Source organism: Schistocerca piceifrons, chromosome 2 (assembly GCF_021461385.2).
Source record: "Schistocerca piceifrons isolate TAMUIC-IGC-003096 chromosome 2, iqSchPice1.1, whole genome shotgun sequence".
Lineage (NCBI taxonomy): Eukaryota > Metazoa > Arthropoda > Insecta > Orthoptera > Acrididae > Schistocerca > Schistocerca piceifrons.
This window is the reverse complement of record NC_060139.1, coordinates 798,881,125-798,899,459: the sequence shown is the minus strand read 5'-3', so window position 1 is coordinate 798,899,459 and position 18,335 is coordinate 798,881,125. Positions and strand designations below refer to the sequence as shown.

The 18,335-nt window shown below is 41.8% G+C and overlaps 1 protein-coding gene across 1 annotated transcript in view; it reads left to right on the top strand.

The window, feature by feature from the left end:
• The window catches only part of LOC124775865, a 748,131-nt gene that overhangs the window by 634,654 nt on the left and 95,142 nt on the right, over window positions 1-18,335 (top strand). The window contains exon 24 of the mRNA XM_047250699.1: window positions 16,205-16,402. Coding sequence (XP_047106655.1) covers window positions 16,205-16,402 — 198 coding nt within the window. The remainder of the gene's footprint in view (window positions 1-16,204; window positions 16,403-18,335) is intronic.

Genomic DNA, 18,335 nt, shown 5'->3' with positions numbered 1-18,335 from the left:
AATGTGGATGATATCGTGAAGTATACCATAAACAGGAAGTGATATCACAGCAACGAATGTAGCCAACCTATGCAGCGGGATTTCTAATATAAATCAACATAAATCACCACCTTTTGGAGGAAACAGTTCCCGAAATATCTTGTCGTAACTGAACAATTACATTTGCAATAAATTATTTTAAAATAAATTAAAAACAGTTAGTCAAATGGTTCAAATGGCTCTGAGCACTATGGGACTCAACTGCTGTGGTCATCAGTCCCCTAGAACTTAGAATTACTTAAACCTAACTAACCTAAGGACATCACACACATCCATGCCCGAGGCAGGATTCGAACCTGCGACCGTAAATAGTTAGTCATCCAAAATCAAGGAAACATACGTCATATGAAAGAGAACACTCCAAACAACAATTTTCCACAAAAAATAGGAATCAACGTTTTACACCATCACCTCCTTTTGTACTTCACTTGAGAGATATGATCTCAGATTAAAGATTTAACACAATGAATCGATTATACAAAGTATTTCAGATACATCCATTCAGATCTAGGTTTGCCTTGGGTGCATGAAATACTTGAAGTCATTTCACGTAAGACACAGAAAGGTTCCTATGAAATAGCCAAATTAGATTTTCTGCTTTGTCCCTCCCAAAGCCGAGCTTGTACTCTGTCCCTAATGACTTGGTCGTCGACGGGACATAATTCCATAATATTCTTTCCTTCGGCACCGTATGTCATATTTTTATAGCTGGGTTGCATTACGTTTTCTTCTGTATCGTTCGAATAGCGAATCTATCGATTCATTGTTAAGAAAGCTGTCAGTTGTTGTTTATGATCGAACTTTATCACAGTCATCCTAAGGAGTGAATTTCGTAGTTTGCCTTTTATAAAGAGTCCAAAGCCTTTTGTCTCATGATGCAGCATATTTGTTGTTCTGTTTCTGATCTTTACGTAACAAAGTGTGTTTGATGTCAATTGTTGTGTAATCCTTTATTTTGTCTTTATGTTCATGTATAGTTAACTCCCCCCCCCCCCCCCCTCATGAACCGTGGACCTTACCGTTGGTGGGGAGGCTTGGGTGCCTCAGCGATACAGATGGCCGTAACGTAGCTGCAACCACAACGGAGGGGCATCTGTTGAGAGGCCAGACAAGCATGTGATTCCTGAAGAGGGGCAGCAGCCTTTACAGTAATTTCAGGGGCAACAGTCTGCATGATTGACTGATCTGGCCTTGTAACACTAATTAAAATGGCCTTTCTGTGCTGGTACTGCGAACGGCTGAAAGCAAAGGGAAACTACAGCCGTAATTTTTCCCGAGGGCATGCAGCTTTACTGTATGGTTAAATGATGATAGCGTCCTGTTGGGTAAAATATTCCGAAGGTAAAATCGTCCCCCATTCGGATCTCCGGGGGGGGGGGGGGGGCGGGGGGGAGTCTACTCAAGAGGACGTCGTAATCAGGAGAAAGAAAACTGACGTTCTACGGATCGGAGCGTGGAATGTCAGATCCCTTAATCTGGCAGGCAGGTTAGAAAATTTAAAAAGGGAAATAGATAGGTTAAAGTTAGATATAGTGGGAATTAGTGAGCTTCGGTGGCAGGAGGAACAAGACTTTTGGTCAGGTGAATACAGGGTTGTAAATACAAAATCAATTTGGGGTAATGCAGGAGTAGGTTTAATAATGAATACAAAAACAGGAGTGCTGGTAAGCTACTACAAACAGCATAGTGAACGCGTTACTGTGGCCAAGATAGACACGAAGCCCACGCCTATTACAGTAGTACAAGTTTATATGCCAACTAGCTCTGCAGATGACGAAGAAATAGATAAAATGTATGATGAGATAAAAGATATTATTCAGGTAGTGAAGGGAGACGAAAATTTAATAGTCATGGGTGACTGGAATTCGAGAGTAGGAAAAGGGAGAGAAGGAAACATAGTAGGTGAATATGGATTGGGGGTAAGAAATGAAACAGGAAGCCGTCTGGTAGAATTTTGCACAGAGCATAACGTAATCATAGCTAACACTTGGTTCAAGAATCATAAAAGAAGGTTGTATACATGAAAGAATCCTGGAGATACTAGAAGGTATCAGATAGATTATATACTGGTAAGACAGAGATTTAGGAACCAAGTTTTAAATTGTAAGACATTTCCAGGGGCAGGTGTTGACTCTGACCACAATCTATTGGTTATGAACTGTAGATTAAAACTGAAGAAACTACAAAGAGGTGGGAATTTAAGGAGATGGGACCTGGATAAACTGACTAAACCAGAGGTTGTACAGAGTTTCAGGGAGAGCATTAGGGAACGATTGAAAGGAATGGGGGAAAGAAATACAGTAGAAGAAGAATGTGTAGCTCTGGCGGATGAAGTAGTGAAGGCAGCAGAGGATCAAGTAAGTAAAAAGACGAGGGCAAGCAGAAATCCTTGGGTAACAGAAGAAATATTAAATTTAATTGATGAAAAGAGAAAATATAAAAATGCAGTAAATGAAGCAGGCAAAAGTAATACAGACGTCTCAAAAATGAGATCGACAGGAAGTGCAAAATGGCTAAGCAGGAATGGCTAGAGGACAAATGTAAGGATGTAGAGGCGCATACCACTAGGGGTAAGATAGATATTGCCTACAGGAAAATTAAAGAGACCTTTGGAGAAAAGAGAACCACTTGTATAAATATCAAGAGCTCAGATGGAAACCCAGTTCTAAGCAAAGAAGGGAAAGCAGAAAGGTGGAAGGAGTATATAGAGGGTCTATACAAGGGCGATGTATTTGAGGACAATATTATGGAAATGGAAGAGGATGTAGTTGAAGATGAAATGGGAGATACGATACTGCGTGAAGAGTTTGACAGAGCACTGAAAGACCTGAGTCGAAACAAGGCCCCGGGAGTAGACAAAATTCCATTAGAACTACTGACGGCCTTGGGAGAGCCAGTCCTAACAAAACTCTACCATCTGGTGAGCAAGATGTATGAGACAGGCGAAATACCCTCAGACTTCAAGAAGAATATAATAATTCCAATCCCAAAGAAAGCAGGTGTTGACAGATGTGAAAATTACCGAACTATCAGTTTACTAAGTCACAGCTGCAAATTACTAACGCGAATTCGTTACAGACGAATGGAAAAACTGGTAGAAGCCGACCTCGGGGAAGATCAGTTTGGATTCCGTAGAAATGTTGGAACATGTGAGGCAATACTGACCCTACGACTTTTCTTAGGAAATAGATTAAGGAAAGGCCAACCTACGTTTCTAGCATTTGTAGACTTAGAGAAAGCTTTTGACAATGTTGACTGAAATACTCTCTTTCAAATTCTGAAGGTGGCTGGGGTAAAATACAGGGAGCCAAAGGCTATTTACAATTTGTACAGAAAGCAGATGGCAGTTATACGAGTCGTGTGGCATGAAAGGGAAACAGTGGTTTGGAAGGGAGTGAGACAGGGTTGTAGCCTCTCCCCGATGTTATTCAATCTGTATATTGAGCAAACAGTAAAGGAAACAAAAGAAAAATTCGGATTATGTATTAAAATCCATGGAGAAGAAATAAAAACTTTGAGGTTCGCCGATGACATTGTAATTCTGTCAGAGACAGCAAAGGACTTGGAAGAGCAGTTGAACGGAATGGACAGTGTCTTGAAGGGAGGATATAAGATGAACATCAACAAAAGCAAAACGAGGATAATATAATGTAGTCGAATTAAGTCGGGAGATGCTGAGGGAATTAGATTAGGAAATGAGACACTTAAAGTAGTAAAGGAGTTTTGCTATTTGGGGAGCAAAGTAACTGATGATGGTGGAAGTAGAGAGGATATAAAAAGTAGACTGGCAATGGCAAGGAAATCGTTTCTGAAGGAGAGAAATTTGTTAACATCGAGTATAGATTTAAGTGTCAGGAAGTCGTTTCTGAAACTATTTGTATGGAGTGTAGCCATGTATGGAAGTGAAACATGGACGATAAAAAGTTTGGGCAAGATGAGAGTTGAAGCTTTCGAAATGTGGTGCTACAGAAGAATGCTGAAGATTAGATGGGTAGATCACATAATTAATGAGGAAGTATTGAATAGAATTGGGGAGAAGAGGAGCTTGTGACACAACTTGACCAGAAGAAGGGATCGGTTGGTAGGACATGTTCTGAGGCATCAAGGGATCACAAATTTAGCATTGGAGGGCAGCGTGGAGGGTAAAAATTGTAGAGGGAGACCAAGAGATAAATACACTAAGCAGATTCAGAAGTATGTAGGTTGCAGTAATTACTGGGAGATGAAGAAGCTTGCATAGGATAGAGCAGCATGGAGAGCTGCATCAAAACAGTCTCAGGACTGGTTCAAATAGCTCTGAGCACTATGGGACTTAACATCTGAGGTCATCAGTCCGCTAGAACTTAGAACTACTTAAACCTAACCAACCTAAGGACATCACACAGATCCAAGCCCGAGGCAGGATTCGAACCGGCGACCATAGCGGCCGGGCGGTTTCAAACTGAAGCGCCTAGAACCACATGGGCACACCGGCCGGCAGTCTCAGGACTGAAGACCACAACAGCAACATTATAGTTAAAACAAGCGCATGTTTTCGGCCAGCGTCTTGTGACTTTCTTTCTGGAGATATGAGCCTCAGGACGAAGAGACAGTGTTATATGAAATGCCAGCCTCAATTTCGTTCGAGGCCGTACCTCTGAAGCTCCATGCAGCACTTATGTGCTCAGTTATGATCAAAGTGAAGGGAAAATTCAAATCTAATTTTATTTCCGCTCATAGGAACTCACAGCAATATACTATGTGCAGAGCCAAACTGTTTACTTGCAGAAGTCACAGTTATTAGATCCGTGAAGATTTGAAAAAATTTCTTATTTTCCCAGTAACGGAGACGCACAGAGAAACATGGGTGTTTTTAGTCATACGGAACAGAATTTTGAAAGCAAAACTCAAATAAAGTTCGTTATACTAGGTGAAACGGGTGCTTATGGAGAGGTTATGTCTGAAGTTACTTCCTCCTAACACCTAGTGGTGGACACTGATATGGATACTGATATGTCCACCCATCGCCTATTGGGGTCGCTTGAACTCTGTTGGGGACACTTTCAGTGAGATGTCTGAATGGCTGTGGAAGAATTTCAGACCATTCTTTCTCAAGAGCCGAATTCAGGGATGGTAGTGGAGTGAATTCGACGTTGTAACACATCCCAAAAATTGTGCCATTGAGTTCAGTTCTAGAGTCGGGGCAGGCCAGTCCATTACAGGAACTTTATTGTCAACAAATCATTGCCTCATAAATGCTGCCTTATCACGTGGTGCATTGTCATACTGATAACAATCATTCACCCCGAAATGTTCCTCCACTGTGTGAAAAAAAATCCCTAGACTGTAACGTCACCTCCTCCACACTTCACTATTGACACTACACTCGACGACAGGTAACGTTCTCCAGCTATTCACCAAACCGAAATCTTTCCTTCGGATTGTTCTTCAGTTCATGAGATCTGCCTGTCCTTGATTTAGCTGTGGACCTTCCTTCGCGTTTCCACCCCGTAGTCACATCCTCAGTAGTCGATTTGGGCAGCTTTAGAAGGATTGAAACGTGCCCGATGTTTATGTTACTCAGGTAACTTGTCCACCTGGAAAGTCACTGAGACCTCCCGATCGACCCTTTATGTTGTTACTACTTCTGTACTGACAACACAGTACTCCCTCCCCCCCCCCCCCCCCTCCCTCGTTCTGTACTAGCTGACCCACCTCAGGTTACATGTAGCGGTGAGTTCCTCATTTGGGTACTTTTGGTCAGTTTGTATCTCCTATCGACGGAATGAAATAACTATACGTTGCTAGTCTCATAGGTTAAACGCGGGCTGCAGTACTGTTTTTACGTATTTGTAGAAGCTGAAGTAACTCTAAACTGTTAGTGTCTTTTTCTTTTATTCTTGTTACACTTTTAAAAGAATGGGGGCCGTTAGAAATAATCCTTTACTTTGGAGCGGATTATTCGATTTTGCGTAGTTTCCAAGTGAGAAATGTTCCGACAGAATTAAAGTTGCGATGGATGTTTATGAGAACTGCTTGGATATATCAGACGATACGAACGTGGCCTGTGAAAGACAACGGCCTTAGGTTTAATCCCCGTCCAGGGAAAAGTTTAATTCGTCAGCTTGTTTCACATAATGTTCATGGTCATGCAGTCGTTAAGAATACGTTGCAATTAATTGGGTTCAATATCAGTGGGCCTAAACAATGAAGACGACTCAAATTAAACCAGTTTCACATCGGTAGTCATTCCACAATATTCTATTGGAAGTAGTGAAACATCCCCTTTGGAAAATTTATGAATTAATGTGCTGGTAAACCCCTTACGTTATTTGATTTTCAAACAGATGAGCAAAACTGAATGTACTCAGACATTTCTCTCTTTACTTATTCTGATCAACACTGAACTGACACACAATATTTTTAGCGCAACGCAATCTGACTTCCAATAATCCCAACAAAAGAATGGCCGTGACTAACAATAACCTATACCTTTCATGAATCACTTACCTCACAAAAATATTCGTTCCTCGAACTACTGCAATACAGCGAGCGCCAATACTGCCAGCTAAATAAAGGATTCTAACTACTTAGAGGCATAGTTAGCAAATTAAAGATTTTGATAGAGAACAAACAATGTATTTACCTTAATAGTAATATATATATATATATATATATATATATATATATATATATATATATATATATATATATATAATGACATCCAGTCTTACAAATTTCGTTTTTCTGACGGACACGCGTCCAGATGGTCCACACTCAAAACTCTGGCATCTCTCTTCCCACATCCACCACTGTTGGCGGCTCACCTCCAACTGCGCAACGCTACGCGCTGTTGACATCCAACTGCCCAACACTACAATAGCGAATATTCCAACAACACCAACCAGCCGCAGACTGCACACAGCACAGCCAGTGATTTTCATACAGAGCTCTACGTGACGTTACCAACATAAAAACCTAAACAGCCTACTTACAGTAGTAATGCATTTGCTGGGCAGTTCTGAAATGTGGCTTTTAAGACTTCCAAATACTATCGTTTTTGCGGCGAACACCCTAGGTTTATCTTTGGCACTGGACACGATTGACCATATCAGCGATTCTCTGTCGATAAAAAAATTGAAATTACACAGCCCTTCTTTTAACTTATTTTAACTTACTGCAGTTAATTATTGAAGAATCTAACAGTTTCTCAAGGTACACAGAGACAGTGGAAAAATATATTTTACGAATAAAAGTCCGTCGACTGTAATTCGGTTCTTAAGTTCGACAGATATTTGGAATGTTATGTTGTAGAGAAAACAGAAAAGTATGTGAGTCCTAAAATACCAGCATGTTGTGAGAATCTGCTTGACTGGTGGTCTATGGTGAAAGTCTTACAGGTTATTCGGTTTTTATTGTCCATTTTTCATGAAGTATGAAAACATTTAAAATATACTTTTTCTGTGGCCAGAGAGATTTGCTTCTAATAATTCTACTCCAAGGATGTGAAGCACTGGAGAAGCAAATTTGCTGCCATTTTTATCATTATGGGAAATTGCATCAACCGTAATGAAAAACGGTACAGAATGTGTCTTCTTTTCTTTTTTTAATGATGGGATGGGTTATATTTGAAGGAACAGAAGCAGATAAGGTGAAATTAGAGGAATACTTCAAGGAAACGTTTGTTGGAAATAATGACAGCTCTGGTGTATTCGTTGTCTTTTAGTTAGGTTTGATGTGACTGCCTAATTTTGAGCCTGAAAAATCTTTAAATGTTGTAGGATGTTCAGTTCCCCATTTTTGTTCTGTAAGTACATAAAGGACTTTTAAGTCGTTAATACTGCTTCCAGTTCCAAATAAACAGGCAGTTACCAATGGTTTATTTTCTCGTTGATAAGGAAGAGCTGCAGGAAGCTGCTTAAAGATTTTTTTTTAAATTCCTGCCACTTTGACTTATATTGAAGTGGTCGTAGTTTCAGCAGTTGGTGTTATATATTTCATAGTCTGCCAGTTTGTCTGTGTTATTTGATCTGTTTACTTTCTGAACAAAAACATGTATTTACATTTAATTGTTTGAAAATGTTATTTTATATGAGAAGCTGCCAACAAACTGCAGACACGGATTTCTTCTTGCGACGTTGCAGGATGTGTCTTTCTTTGTATATACAGAAACTATTGTGTATGAGGTGTTGTCATTACTTTAAGTAATGTTTTGATAATGTTTATGTCAAAATGTGTGCGAAATCTTATGGGACTTAACTGCTATGGTCATCAGTCCCTAAGCTTACACACTACTTAACCTAAATTATCCTAAGGACAAACACACACACACCCATGCCCGAGGGAGGACTCGAACGTTCGCAGGGATCAGCAACACAGTCCATGACTGCAGCGCCTTGGACCACTCGGCTAATTCCGTGCGGCTAATGTTTATGCATAAAACCTAATACAGTCCATATTTTGTAAGGCTTCCAGTATAGTATGGTTCAGATGGCTCTGAGCACTATGGGACTTAACATCTATGGTCATCAGTCCCCTAGAACTTAGAACTACTTAAACCTAACTAACCTAAGGACATCACACAACACCCAGCCATCACGAGGCAGAGAAAATCCCTGACCCTGCCGGGAATCGAACCCGGGAACCCGGGCGTGGGAAGCGAGAACGCTACCGCACGACCACGAGATGCGGGCCCAGTATAGTAACAAAATTCTAGAATAGCCCAGACGAGAATTTCGCAGTGAACTCTTTCACATATCATCATAAAACGTTTTTAATTCTTAGACAACATTTCTATCATCTACATCTACATTTATGAATTACGTATTTATATAATAATCACGTTAAGTCTCTCCGGACGATAGTATCTTAACTGTTTCGTCACAGCTTTTACTAGAGATTTCTCAGCATGTCGTACGACAATACCTTCAAGAACTACGCGCATTACAAAGAGAAGCCATTTATTTCAGCCATGGAGAACATAAAAATTTTCATTTTCAGAAATGAGTTGCCGCTACACTGTTTAGTACGCAACAAAACAGCTATGCTGCAGTGTAAAATGTACAATGATGACAGCGAATTAAAACCGTCGCGCTGCGTTGCTCTTTAGCAGTGCGGCGCCTCCATCCGAGGTCATCGATTTATGTACTAATTATATTTGCTGATTACACAGTGAGCATACTAATTCCAGTTCGCGTAAATCAGGCGGTGAACTATGTCCGTGAAATGACGCACGGTACGCACACAAACGGTATATCTCGCTCTCTTTTCCCTCGTTTTGCTGCCGTTTTTCCAGGCAGCATATAATGACGCTTTAAACCACAAATCCTCCATTCTGCACCGTGTATCCTCGATCTGTTGTTCGTGCGCACGAATACGTTTGTAATGGTGATACTGCCAATCGTTGGCGTCATTAATTAATTTGTGACAGCACGCGTATGGAACTATTAATACCGTCACTCACTGTCCATGTAAACAGATTTGTCTACATCATTAGAGACAGTTAAATGTTTTATACGTATGTAAAAAATACCTGCCTCTAACTTTAGGCCCGGCCGTTGTGGATGAGCGGTTTTAAGCGCTTCAGTCTGGAACCGCCCGACCGCTACGGTCGCAGGTTCGAATCCTGCCTCGGGCATGGATGTGTGTGATGTCCTTAGGTTGGTTAGGTTTAAGTAGTTCTAAGTTCTGTTGGACTGATGACATCACATGTTAGGTCCCATAGTGCTCAGAGCCATTTGAATCATTTTAACTTTAGGGAGACTGGTGCAGATGTCAAAGTCTCTGATGAGAAGTCTCTGCGCTGTTGTAACAGGACTTAAAACTCGACATCTTCCCTCCGTAGATATCCCGCGTCGCCATGTCGTTCATATGTTCCTTGGGTGTGAGCGAAAGGCAATCGCGGCCGACGAAATGGCAGGGGGGGGGGGGGGGGGAGGGGGGGGGGGGAAGGAGGGCAGGGGTTCATAAGCCCTTCCCTGATTTCTTTTTTGCAGAAGCTTCTAAGTACGAAGGGGAATTTTTGTTTTTTGGAAGGAATTTTATTAATTCGTCCACATCAATATTATAGTAGTAGTGGTAGTAGTTTTAACCATCCATAGATCACTCTTACAAGAATAAATGACATGTCTTGTGATTACGATTTAAAACAACAAAAGCAACGTAATTTGTGTACACAGGCATTTACGAGGGTCGCCCGGAAAGTAAGGTACCATTTTTTTCCTTAGCCTATTACAAAGGTACCAATTCGAAAATTTAGGTATGCATTATTTGAAGTCTCCGCAGTGTGCGTCAAAATTTTCCGTTTGCTCCGACACATAGCGTAGCTTCAGCAATGTTTCAAAATGGCTTCCGTAAGTGATATACGTTACAAGAAGCGTTCAAAAATGGTTCAAATGACTCTGAGCACTATGGGACTTAACATCAATGGTCATCAGTCCCCTAGAACTTAGAACTACTTAAACCTAACTAACCTAAGAACATCACATAACACCCAGTCATCACGAGGCGGAGAAAATCCGTGACCCCGCCGGGAATCGAACACGCGAACCCGGGCGTGGGAAGCGAGAACAAGAAGCGTGTCGTCATTGAATTTCTCACAGCGGAGAAAGAAACTGTTATGAACAGTCACAAACATTTGTGTACAGTTTATGGAGAAACTGCAGTTGACGGAAGCACGGCTAGTCGCTGGACAAAGAGGTTGAGGCCATTACGAGAAGGCGGTTCGGTAGGGCTCCAAGATTTACAGCGTTCGTGGAGGCTGTTCAGAGCCGTCACCTGGCAAGTTGCTGCTTTCGGATTAGCTCATTCATGAGCCAAAAGACAGCATAATTAATTCTGAAGCATTTGTGAACACATTAATCAAATTCAAGAGGTGCTTCCAGCGACTTCGGCGCCGTAACAACCTAGTTGATTGTTTGATTCAACATGATAACTCTCGGCCTGAAATTTGTCTGAAGACAAACACGGTTGGACAATGTTATCCCATCCACCATACAACCGTGACCTAGCTCTCTCTTCTCAGCCTGATCGTGGAAGACATTTTGAAGATGCCGAAGAGGTGATTCGCAAAGAGGAAGAAATCGCTTCGTGACCAGAACAAGAAGTGGTACCGAAAGAATACACGCCCTTGTGTCTCACTGGTGGGAAGTCATAGAACGGGAAGGGGATTAAGTGAAAATTAGGCAATGTAGAAGAAACATCATTCTTTCTTGTGTGTACGTTTCATCATGTTCATACAGGTCCAATTTGACGAGGATTGGACAGGTGACGTTATAGTAGGAACCATCCTGGCATTTGTCTGAAGTATTTTAGGGAAACCACGGAAAACCAAAATCAGGATGGCCGAATGAAGATTGGAGCTTTCACCCACCCTAATGCAGTGGCAGTCATTTTGAAACACTGTTGCCTCATTCGGTTTATTTCTCGTGTGAAATACTGTTTGCAAAGAAGTTGTTCATTATTGTAAGTGGTCAATACTACACTGTTCATTCATTTCTCACTTCCATCCACTTTAAGAAGGTTCCTTCGCACAGGAACACTACACACACTACCAGCTGACATCAGGACTATAGCGACGATGTCTTGTGTACCGCAACCTCCCATTTGCGAGCCTGAAAAACTGGGCCAATGAGCTGTTAATGTTATACATTGCATTACTTTGGAAGTAAAGAAGTCAGTAAGAAAAGAAAACCAAGAAAACATAGTGTGAAAGTGTTATGGGAATGATAGTTGTTTTATTATCATTATTATTATTTATTTGTGTTGCTCTTTTTACCACGTCCCTACTTTGGTTTATCTAAATAACCCGTCACTGTGTAGGATGTATTGCGTTAGGTGTGTCTTTTAACTGCTACTTTGAATAAGTTTGTTTTAGTAAACTCTTTAGTCTTCTTGGACAATTCGTTGTACAGTTTTATTTGTCGGCTCCATAACAACCTAATTGATTGCTTGATTAAACATGGTAACGCTCTTCGTGACACATGTCTGAAGACTTCGGAACACATCATTCAACACGGTTGAGTTTTATGTTATTCTTTCCTGGTAATCCTAAGTTCATTGTAGATATTGTTAGATGTTCACGGACTGAGAGCAGTAATTATGAACGTTATTCGATTCGTACAGTTTATTGGTACATGGTGTGCATAAAATCCTTAGTGTTTTGAACAGATCTTTACAGTGAGCTCGACTACTATTTTTGGCTCAAATGGCTCTGAGCCCTATGGGACTTAACATCTGAGGTCATCAGTCCCCTAGAACGTACAACTACTTAAACCTAACCATCGCAAGGACATCACACACATCCATACCCGAGGCAGGATTGGAACCTGCGACCGTAGCGGACTATTTTTGGTTTTTAGTCTTACGGCCCTTTATGTAGTTTGGAAATTTGCCGACAAATAGTCCTCATTCGATATTACTCACTCATACCAGTGCTTTCTCCAATCCCCGGAAAACATCTGGATATCTTTTAGCTCTCTTAGCGATGCATCTTTACTCTCATCAACACTTTTAAAACGACGACCTTTTAAATTTTTGTATTTTCCCGGGAACATTCAAAAGGCACATGGGAATATGGAAGCTGTGGCAAAATGATGTCATGGGTTACACCCAAAAATTCACAACAAGCAGCGAAGTGTGGGCAAGTGAGTTATTTCGGTACAAAAGCCATGATTTGTTTCTCCACAAAACCATAAGTTTCTTATCGGACTGCGTCACGTAAACCACGTTGAGCTTGTAAGTAGTACTCCTCATTGATCGTTCGACCTTGTGAGAGGACCTCATGTGTGATATGCTGTTAAAATCTAAGAAATCTGTGAGCGTAACCATCACACTTCCACACTTCTCAAGCATTTTACGGTGTTGATCCCGAATGCTTCCAGTGAGATGACTGAGCGTTATTTTCGACGTCCTATCCTTGAACCTATGTTTCATCTCCTGTTAAGACACGTTTCAGCAGTTCTGCATAATTGTTGACTTCATCTTCCGACTCCTGACCGCATTGTTCCATACTCAGTAATCTTGGAACAAATTTTACTGTTACACTTCATGCCCAAAACATCTTAAAAAGTTTCATGCCATGAACGAATTTGTGTGTCAGCATCCACAGTAACTTCTCTGATTGTGTTCCGGCGAACGTTCATAATCATCTCTCCAGATATTTCTATGGTTTCATTATTGATGATGTGTTGGGGCGTCCACGCCGCTCGTATTCTTCAACGTTTTCACGGCCTTCTGCACTGCACTGCACTCTGCCATTTCGAGCAGAAAAGGGCTTTGTTGTACTCAACATTTTACGTTGCTTTTGTGAATTACACTAGCACTACACTCTTCATCTTGGCACTCTAAAATGTGTCACTTAAATTAACGCTTCAGAAACCTAGATCCAAAAACTTCACTTCATATTTTAAACGTGCTTTTCGTGTTGATTATGTCAAAATTCGTGCGAGAGTTGTGGTATTAGGTTACTTTCCTACGCTGAATGTCACGAATTTCGCCGGCCAGAGTGGCCGAGCGGTTCTAAGCGCTACAGTCTGGAACCGCGCGACCGCTACGGTCGCAGGTTCGAATCCTGCCTCGGGCATTGGTGTATGTAATGTCGTTAGGTTAGTTAGGTTTAAGTAGTTCTAAGTTCTAGGGGACTGATGACTTCAGATGTTAAGTCCCATAGTGCTCAGAGCCATTTGAACCATTTTTCTACGTAAATAAACGTATGTTTCTGAGATTTTTCGAAGGTATGATTCTTGTGCATGACTCATTACGTAGTAAGTAGGTGTTTGTGATCCACAGTTCCTGTTTACACAAATTACAACTAATATATCGTGTTAAAGTCAATATCTATTTCAAGAGGAGCGTATACTGTCTGCATTTATCGTAAATTAACGCTACTTCGAGTATGTCAGAAAATGTCTCGATAAATTAGTGACTTCTGTCCCAGCTTTTTGTGTTCCTGGCTAACAAAACAGATTAATGCTGTAGAACGTACACAGTGTTGTGCTTTTCATTTGTAGTCAGCTTACTGGGAAATTGTAAAAGCTACTTAATGTCAAATCCTCAGGTCATGGAGCACGCTCCCTGTTAAACCATTGAAGTTGTGTAGTTGATAGAGCAGCATCTGGTCGGGCTTTGTCCTACAGTAGAATGACATCTGTTGACAACCATTTCTTTCATTTGTTTTGAATGTACCTGCGCAGCCTTCGCCATGTCTCACAAAAAATAAACACATTGATTAAGGTCCCAGGTGTCACAAAGTCAAGACCATAGCACCATTCTAGTCCAAAAAGATCGTCGCCAATAGTTGTTATTGCTAAATCTGCTCAAAAAAACTTTTACTTGTTTTGGGAAGTGAGCACGCATTGATTATTGTTTGGTTTCTGGAGTTCTGAGAGAAGTCCGTTATCCATCGTCGCAGTTCTGTCCAAAAAGGCCCCACATTTCTCGTAACATTAAACATTTTTTAACATTAACTCCATTTGCCGAGTATTGTTATTTTAAGTCCAGATGTTTAGTACCCAATGTATACGAAGTTTACGGTATCCATGAGACTGCTACTTGGTGACTCAGAAAGGTTTGCGAAGTGATTCTTGAACTGAGACTTCATAGCTCTCCGCTTGCCTCCAACGACTTGTTCTGGTCACTGTGTAAGATCATCATCCGCCTCCGACTACCGTCCATAGCAATCGTCATCATGCGTATCACTTCGACCTTTCCTGATCACTTCCGCAGCACACCCTCGTTCAAAATGTAGTAACCACTTAAGGACTTCATCCTGCAGTGAATTTGTGGTGTAATCTATTCTTAAGACCTCAAAACTCGAATAATACTACACTCCCTTGACTGGGCTGAATCGATCATTACAGTGCTTGCAGTAAAGGTCGTACTGAAGAGGGCCGCTCAAGACAAAGCGGCAGCGGCAAACGGGACGACTTCTGCATGCCATCAGTAACATGGTGAAAGTGTCGGAGACCTTAAAAAATAAAAAAATCTCGTATATGTGTACTGCATAAACTAATGAGATCAAGGAACTAAAGACAGTAATTTCCATCAACATCTCTATTAAATCCACCGTTAACATTGCGCAGCTGTTATTGACGCAGAACCACAACAAAAAGTGGTTTAAATGGCTCTGAGCACTACGGGACTTAACGTCTGAGGTCATCAGTCCCCTAGAACTTAAAACTAGTTAAACCTAACCAACCTAAGGACATTTCACATATCCATGCCCGAGGCAGGATTCGAACCTGCGACCGTAGCGGTCGCACGGTTTCAGATTGAAGCGCCTAGAGACGCTGGGCCACACCAGCCGGCCAGAACCACAGCAGTTCACAAATTAAAACAGATGCAATGTCAGCGAAAAAGCCTGGTCAGCTCATGTTAGGTAAAACGAGATCCGAAAGTTTCCAGTCCATAACCACAAGCCAGGTTCATGTACACCAGACAGGTAAGCACTGTGATCTAGTGTCCAACAGTCGTACGCCGCACAGCACTCCAGGGTCTAAGTAGCTCTGTAGTCAAAGTTAAACTAGCTTTTTAGTCGGTCTGGCAGTTCCGCTTCCACCGATCTCTCTGGTACCATGAGATCATCCCATGTGATACGAATCTTGCGCCCGCTGCTGGTGCCATCGTGGAACAAGTTCTCTGTTGGATCGATGTGGGCCACTAAATTGAGTACTGCATAATTGGCGTTCGGATGAAATCGGTCATTTGATTGTGGTGCCTGACTGATCTGCACAAGGTCTAGGTTAGGTTGAAAGATGATAACTTGGTCGTGAGTTTGCGAAGCCAACGAATCTAAATACGAAATAAACATTGTGGGAATAATTTCCCTGTGGCGTAACCTAATGTTTACCTTCGCGCCACACTTCAGCCAAACGCCAGTTGTGCTGTACTCATTTTAGTTGCTCGTAGCATCGATAAGTGTTGCGCTGCAGTGATTATCTGGTAGAATCTTGTGCACTTCAGTCCTTTCGCAATCGGTTCCGAGCCGTTGCTATCTCTGCGGGAACAATATCCTCTACTAGTGTTGCCTAACTTTCTTATTTTCTGAATTAGCTTTGTAGATTGAAAAGTGATTTCTTTTCCCCATAAATGATGGTAAGTAAATCTGAATACGAATTCCCTTCGCCCTTAATTATACCACCGCGGTGACTGTACCAAAACTCAGAGGCCGCCTCTGTTACTGTTGCAGACATCACTCAGCCAAGGAACAACGTCATCATCGGACTGGGCGACCCCGCACTGGGCCCTCAGCGGCAGCAGCTACTCGCAGACTCCGCAGAAGGGTGCGTACCACAGCCGCCTGCAGCTCAGCACGCTACAGTTATTCAACTTAACTGTAAAGTCACACTTGCGTGTTCTTAAACATCTCATCAACTGTGATAAACCAGTATCTAAGATTTAAGTAATTCAGATAAATGAGCTCTTACTTCCAACTCGTGAGATCGTAAGACAACACAACCTAAAAGTTTTTCACGCTGCCATTCTAATTTTGTGCTTGTTGAGGATACATACGAGGGCTGTTCAGAAAGTAGAGAACGTTTCCGTCTGACGCCGCTAGGCGCGTGCCGATCGCATATATTTTGGTATGTGCGTGCTCGGTAGTTTAGCCGGCATACATTTGTGACAGCGGGAACGTCTCTGCGCGTGTGCTTTTTCCGATATTCGAATTTGAAGTGTGCGCTGCAATCGAAAATCCCGCCAGTTGTGAGATGCAGCCTGTGATACGGTTTTTTTTTGGCAAAAAACCTAAAACCTATAGATATTTATCGTGAACTGTGCGAAGTGTATGGAAACAACGTAATGAGTGAATGTTCCGTCCGGAAATGGTGCATTCCGTTTAAAAATGGCCTAACCAACGTTCGTGATGAAGAGAAGAGTGGACGCCCGAGCACTGTGACTGACGATATTGTCGCTAAAGTTGATGAAACGATTCGTGAAAACCGTCGCTTCACAATAACGGAGCTTTCGCTTTCACGAACTTTCTTGTTGGAAATTGTCACTCAAAAGATTGGCTACCACAAATTTTGTGCACGATGGGTGCCCAAAGTGCTTACAGAGCACCATAAAGAACAGCGAACGGGTGCAACATTGACATTTCTGGAGGCCTATCACAAACATGGCGATTCATTACTGGATCGACTCGTAACCGGTGATGAGACTTGCGTGAAACACGTCAATTGCGAGACAAAATTACAATTCATGGAATGAGGCCACACAAGGTCCCCCCAAAACCCAAGAAAATGTTTGCAAACCTTGCCAGCAAGGAAGTCGATGGCGACAGTGTTTTGGGACAGGCAAGGTGTGCTTCTTATTGATTTTCTCGAAAGTGGAGCAACCATAAATTCTGCCCGGTACTGTCAAACTTAGCACAGCCTTATAAGAGCAGTTCAAAACAAACGCCGAAGAAAGATGACGTCCAAAATTTTATTTCTGCACGACAATGCCCGACCTGACACGGCAAACCGCACTAAAGAAATCCTTAATTCATTCAAACGGGAAATTTTCCTTCATCCGCCCTACAGCCCCTATCTTGCACCAAGCGACTGCCACTTGGTTCCCAAGATGAAGAACTGCCTTGCAGCACAGCGGTTTGATGACGGCGCGGAATTCCAGGCGGGCGTAACTCACTGGCTGAGGTCTCAGGCGGCAGAATTTTGCGACAAAGGTCTTTCAAAGCTTGTCCACCACTATGATAAGTGCCTCAGTGTGTTTGGTGACTATGTAGAAAAGTAGTATGTCAGTCGCTCTTTTAGATGTATATAATAAAATATATTTCTTGTACATAGTTTTTTTAATGCCAAAAAGGTTCCCTACTTTTTGAATAGCCCTCTTAATTCGCTTTTAGAGCAATGTACTGTGGCATTTTCCCAGCAGGGTCCTTCAAATGATACTCAGAAGATTGAAAATACCTCAAATATGCGATTCTGAAAGGACTGAAAAGATATGCCTTTATCATAACTACATCACAGGATGAAGAAACTCATAGCGATAAATTTTAATTCGTGAGGACACAGGATGAAGGCAGAGGGTACCAAATATGGGGGATATGACTCCAACAATTCATAAAACAAGTCCCCCAGCTTCTTTCTTAATAAGGCGCCTTAGTATGTTGTTCTGACGAAAATTGGCTTTGTGTATTGAAGTACAGTTACCTTCTCAGTTATGTGTCTAATTTGTCTGATTTTTTAGCAGTGTTCAGTTGTTGTCTTGCCTTTTTCATCATCATTAACAAAACAAATCTGTTTCACCTCCCAGAAAACCAATGGCTATGCATAACCTTTTCGGCATGTAAAATCGGGTTCACCAGTTTCGGTGCACCT